This window comes from Echinops telfairi, unplaced genomic scaffold (genome assembly GCF_000313985.2).
Source record: "Echinops telfairi isolate 266 unplaced genomic scaffold, ASM31398v2 ScPeMD7_7425;HRSCAF=8463, whole genome shotgun sequence".
NCBI lineage: Eukaryota > Metazoa > Chordata > Mammalia > Afrosoricida > Tenrecidae > Echinops > Echinops telfairi.
In genome coordinates, this window is record NW_022111325.1 from 8,923,431 (window position 1) to 8,929,362 (window position 5,932).

Consider the following 5,932-nt stretch of genomic DNA (forward strand, 5'->3'; position numbering starts at 1 on the left):
AATTAGCTGTTCATTAGAAAGGTGGGGGAAGCCAGAGGAGTAGGCTGTATAGTGAGTAGGAGCTAGCCTAGTTAGAAATGCAGTCACTTAGGCAACCAGATTCCCATTGGAAAGTGAGAGTCAGAGGCTCTCAGGTGAGTGGGGAAAATAGGTAATCACTTTTTCCATCTTCTCTGTTTCTGACCTGGAGGAGAACAGGTGAAAGCACAGAGGATCTAGCTAGAGGACTGTCTGAGATCTTACCGGAATCTGGCTCACGAGAAGAGATCAGTGGTCGCTGACTGAGAGAGGCTCGGCTATTAATAACTGAGTTATAACAGGCCATGAAAGAAGCCATCAAAAGAGTGTAATAGCGAAAGCTGAAAGTGTTTGGCCTTGGCTGACTGAAGCTCTAAGTAGGCTGAGAGGTTTTAAAATGCCAACGCTCTCATAGGGAACTTAAAAGATTTCCTTAATGTCAAAATGAAGCTAGATGTTTAGATAAGCAGGGATAGCCATTGACGTTCTCAGAAAGTTCGTCATATTTACATAGGTGTTCTATTTCTTTGCCACTTACCCTAATCATTTTGTCCTCTTAAAAATAAATACAATATCTGGTACAATTTCATTCTATTGAAAAATATTCTAGATTGTATTGTGGCTTTTACATCTGCTTTTACACCCTGGTGAAGTCCACTTGGCTGGTTTTGGACTCAAAACATGACCCACCAAATGGTGAGTTACAAACTGAATAGCATTGTTTTGGTGGGGGGAGCAAGCTAGATTCTCAGAGAGCGGTTGCTTATTGAGACCTTTGTTAGTAGTGGGAACCCTGGTGAGTATAAAGGGTTGTGATTTGCAGTTTGAAACTACCACCATCTGGAGAAAGCCTGGGTAGAGTTTTGGAAACCCACAGGGGGTCACTAAGAGTCAGTATCATCAGGGTTTGTTTGTAGTTACAGGATGGGCAGAGGTGGTAAGCGCTGTAAGCGCTGAACTACTCACTGGCCAAGTGGGAGATTCCAGCCCACCAGGCGCTCAGTGAGAGAAAGGTAAGACTTTCTGTGAGAGTAAAGATGAGGCACTGCCTGCTCCTGGGAAGATTGCAGTCTGGAAACCTGATATAGGGTCATTATGAATCAGAATCTGCTTGATGGCGGTGGGTTGATAGATGGAAGGCCATACGTTAGTTGTTTTATTTTTGTTTGTTCTTAGTGGCTTCACAGCCATGCCTGCCACGGGTTGGAGTTGCAAAATAACTTTTGGAGGGAGCTCACTACTTTTTTTTACTAAAAAGTACTCAAGTGTTCACTGAGGGACCATTAGACAGACTATTGGAGGACTCTTTGCAGTGTGTGTGTGTGTGTGTGTGTGTGTGTGTGTGTAGGATTTGGCACAAGGAGTCCTGGGAGCATAGTGGTTATTGTTTGTGCTGAAATCTGAAAGCTTGGAAGTTCGAAACTACCAGCCACTCCGCGGGAGACAGACCCGGTTTTCTACTGCCATTAAGTCTCTGAAATTCACAGAATCGGTTCTGCCCTGTCCTGTAGGGTCGCCATGAATCAGAATTGCCTCAATGGTCCTGGAAGTAAAGAACTTGACGAATTCTAAAATGTCTCCCAACTCCTCAGATGTATGATCTTCCCCAATAGTTACCTGACAATGCCCTCGGTGTTTTCCCCTCCCGGGAACACCAGCCACTCCTCCAGTTTCTCCCTCGCGCATTGTTCTTATATCCAGATGGCCGTCTTGGTGCTGTGTTGGTTGGTCTGCCATATCCCTGCGTTCTGCTCATTTCAACCCCCTGCTTCCTGTCCTTGAACCCTGTTGATTTCCTTCCCGTTTTTCTTTTTTTCTCTTTCTCAAACTCCCACAGCCCTTCTCTCCTCTTCTCTCTGGTGCAGTAACCCTTTCCCTCCCTCCTCCGTTGCTCCCCCCACTTCGTTTTCCGTGCTCTCATCCCCCGACGGCCTCCCCCTCCTTCCCGCTCTCCGCCAGCCCTATCCTAGTTTGGAAATGCTGCAAACCTCTGAACGCCCCACGATTGGACGCCGCTGCCTGTCAATCTGCGGCCAAGGGACCTCCTATTGGTCGGCCTGGAGGAGGGGTGGGGAGCTGACTATAAAAGGTGGGGCCGGCGGAGGCGCGCGGAGCGGCTTTGACAGGACGGGATCCGAAGGAGACTCGTAGCGGGGAACCGGGCGCTCGGAGCCCGGGTGCCGACCAGGGAGCCACGGTTCTCCGCGCCAGTCCTCTGCGCCTGGTCAGCCGGGTGCCCTGCCTCAAAGGCCGGCAGCTGGTGGCGGTCGCCTTGCGCCCCAGGGCCCCTCGCCTCACCTGTGCGTGCCGCGCCCCACGCGCCCCGTCGGCCGCCGCGATGAGCGAGGTGAGCGGCGCGCCGGCCCCCGGGCTCCGGCGGGGAGGAGGCCGCGGCCGGGGTCCCTGAGGTCAGGGAGGCAGCCGCGGGGAACCCCCGTCAGTTCCATCGCCCAGCTGGGAACCCTCCGAGCTGGGTGCTGTGAAGTCCCCCGACTGTGGTCGGTGCGCCTTTGGGGTGACAAATTGGGCGGGGACGGGGTGGGGGTGGGGGGACAGGAGTGGGGCCTGAGCTCTCCCTCAGTTGCTGCCCTCCGCTTGGGTCCCCCTGCCCCGGGTCGGGCTTCCCTCATCTCCTCACGTCTCAAGAAACCCTTCTTTGCTCGCTTCCCTCCTGTAGCACCCAAGCGGGACTCGTCCCACCCACACCCCCTGCGGTGGACACCTTGCCTCCTTTAGGAAGGTACATCCTCTCCACTCCGCCTGGGCTTGGCCAAGGGGACCTTGCCCGGCTCTGGGAAGATGGTCTCTTCCAGAGCAGACCTCCCTCCACGGGGCTTGTCCCCACTGCCTTTCCATCGATTCCGACTCTGAGCGACCTTATTATACCCTATATAGGATTTCCCGGGTGGTATGTCTTTACGGGAGCAGGCAGCCTCATCTTTCTCTCGCGGAACCAACTGCTCTTGGGTTTGAACCGCCGACTCTGCAGTCAGCAGCCTAAGGCTTACCCAACAACCCCTGCAGTGCTGCTACATCCTGGGTTTCCAAGCGGGCTCCGAAGTGTTTATGAAAGTCAGACCTATTCGAGTAACTATTTTCAAAGAACAGGGTCCTGAGTTGGAGGGTCAGAGACTTGGAGAGAACTTTCTCATTGTCTGATGGTATGGGGTTTTAGGTAGGGCCTTGTATCTAGAAGCAAGGTGAAGGTAGTCTGGGCAGGGGCACCACAAGCTTGCTCTCTGCAATGCCTTTCCCTGTAAGCCAGGTCCTGGGTCGTCTCCTTCTGGTAGGTCTGCACACTGTGTTCCAGTCTGTGTGACACTCACTTTCTCCACTGTGCGCCAGACCCCAGCGCTGCTACTTGGATGCCATCTCGGCAAGTTTACACTAAGCCTTTCTGGGTGTCGATTTTTAAATCTGTAAAATGGAGATAGTTCTAAAGGACAAAGGACAGTGCCTGGCATAGCAGGTGTTCAATAAATGAGGGGGCTTCAAGGAGGTCATGGAAAAATGGAATTTTCCCAGGAACCGTTTTTGAAGCCTCCTTGGTTCCATATGATGGTCTCTCTGTTGCTTCTCTTTTAGAGTATTACAGAAAAATCTCCCAAGCAATTGCAATCACGCCAGGAGAGTCAAGGACTAGGAGAACCCTGGAGCCCAGAGCCCCATTTTAGAACCTTATCTAAAACTTTGCTCTGCTGGCTCCTACCAAAAGCTGTCACCCAGGGAGCCAACTACCAGTGCCAACCGCTATGTTGTCTTGGTTGCCATGTCCACTAGGTTTGCCCTGGAAAATCCAGCTAGTCTGGGGGCTACAGACAACCAGTTATTCCGTTCACTCAGCTAAATGGTAACTGTGATGATGGCAGTCTTTCAGAAAGAAAAGAGGGAAAAAAAGGTCAGCTCTTTTCTCCCCTTGCTTCTTTTAGCCCAACATGAGAACAGAGGTTTTCTTTGCCCTCCTTTCACTGAGGTCGAAGGTTCAACCCCCACGCCCTTCACAGTGTTTCTAAAACGGAAAGTTGCAATTCAAGCCAGCCCCTGGGAATTTGTGAGCTGAAGGCTGTGCCAACATAAAATGGTATGTTTAGCCTGTGCTTTGGAGCGCCTGGCCTCTCCATAGCACTCACTACTAGGGCAGGCACAGAGGGTGGTATTTGGTGGCATGATAAAGCTGTTTCCTGCCAGGGAAAACAGCCTGGTATTTGGGGTGGGGAGGGGGAGTCACATCTTGGGGGCCCCTTTGCCTCGGCTAGGGGCTTGGTGGAATGGTGAGAATAAGAGCCTTGGATGGGGACTAGCTGACTGTCAGCATGTATAGGGCTGCCCAGCCTCCCAGGCTGTCAGAGTGAACTGGTTCTAACTAGCAATTTAGCCGTCGAAGCGGCCTCCTCATACGGTGTTGAGCTTGGCATCAGGGATGAGTATTTATAAAACCCAGAAGCAGGCACCTGGGTGCACACAGAGACCAGCTGTCTCTGAGCCAGATCCCCAGGGGGGGGGGGGGTCTCTGCTTCCCTAGAGGCCATGATCCAGCATGTTTTCTTCCTCTTACAAAAGTGATGATGAAAGTCGGAAGTGTTGCCCAGAGTTCTGTAGCTCCAGGGAAGACTCAAACCGACTTTATTTCTCTCAGCCCAGCCCCACAGGGGAAAGTGCCCAGGCCAGGAAATCCCTGTGCACCCTGAATCTTATGTAAGCGTCACCTCCCCCACCTGCTTCAGAGAAACTGCAAAAAAAAGAAAAGAAACCTCATGAAGAGGTTTCCTTTTTAAAGAAGCACAACAACAACAACAAAACTAGAGAGGAACCTCCAGACCTCGAGCAAGTGAAGTGCCGGGGTTCTGTTCTGGTGGGGCTGCTGGGGCTTTGCCCTGCCTCTGTGGCTCCGTGCTGTCACTCAGTACTGCAGCAGAGCATTGCCCTGTGAGTGTGCGTGCGCTCTCCCGCCTGTACAGAGGAGCTGCAGGGACTCATCTCCAGCGTGTCTGCATTCACAACTGCAGGCAGGACTTGATTGCTGTGGATCACAGCCTCTCATAGTTTCATAACTTTTTTCTAGTTTCAGTGAAGAATGGGAATGGGCTGTGCATTCAGTCCTTGGGGGCTCTTTCCTGTCATCCCTTGTCATAGAGTGTAGCTGGGTGCTTAAAACAGAATTACTAGCTCTTCAATGATCTGAGGGGAGCCCAGCTGGAGTGCCATGGTCCAGCAGTCATCCTGCTGAAATGGGGATCACGGATGATTGGTGACCATCCTCATGGTTTCTTTCCTGTATTGTGTTAGCAGAACCAAGGGACAGATAACTAGAAAACTCATTAGGGTAAAGCTTAGAACTGGTTCTCCTTTGTTATTCTGCTTGCTGTCTTCTTAGGGAATGAGAATTAGAATATCACACTCTGGGGAACCTGACTTCTTTCCTGTGGCACCTCTGCTTCCATCTTCAACCTTCGCAACAATGGAAACTCGCTCAGTCAGGGTGATTCTGTTACGTCTTCTCAGTTGTTAGGGAACCTGATAGAGACTGAGGGGACCAAGTTCCTCTGTCTCACTGGTATGCCATGATGAGGATGGTTGTATTAGACATGAGTCCTTGGGTGTTGCAAACCGTTTGCACGCAACTCTCCTGAAGACTGAGTCACCCAGCTGTGCTGCAGAAGAACGGTCCAGAGCTCTGCCGCCATAAAGATCCCGGCCAAGGAAACCCGTGCAACAGTTCTCCTCTGTAGCACATGGCCTTCCTCTGGGTTGGAGTTGACTTAGTGTGTTTGGTTTTTCTGTACTGGACGTGCAAGAGAGAAAGGCTAGTTACTAGTCATATAGTGCTTTCCATCACTGGAAACATCTGCTTTCTGCCATCAGAGAAATTAGACCGTGGTTCACAAACTTGCTCGTCTTTTTTTTTTTTTTTTTT

The 5,932-nt window shown here is 51.3% G+C and overlaps 1 protein-coding gene across 1 annotated transcript in view; it reads left to right on the forward strand.

Annotated features, from left to right (window-relative positions):
• Positions 1–4,076: 4,076 nt before the first annotated feature.
• Positions 4,077–5,932, forward strand: part of PCP4L1 (Purkinje cell protein 4 like 1) — a 28,866-nt gene continuing 27,010 nt past the window's right edge. Inside the window, exon 1 of the mRNA XM_045298525.1 lies at positions 4,077–4,099. Coding sequence (XP_045154460.1) covers positions 4,097–4,099 — 3 coding nt within the window. The 5' untranslated portion in view covers positions 4,077–4,096. The remainder of the gene's footprint in view (positions 4,100–5,932) is intronic.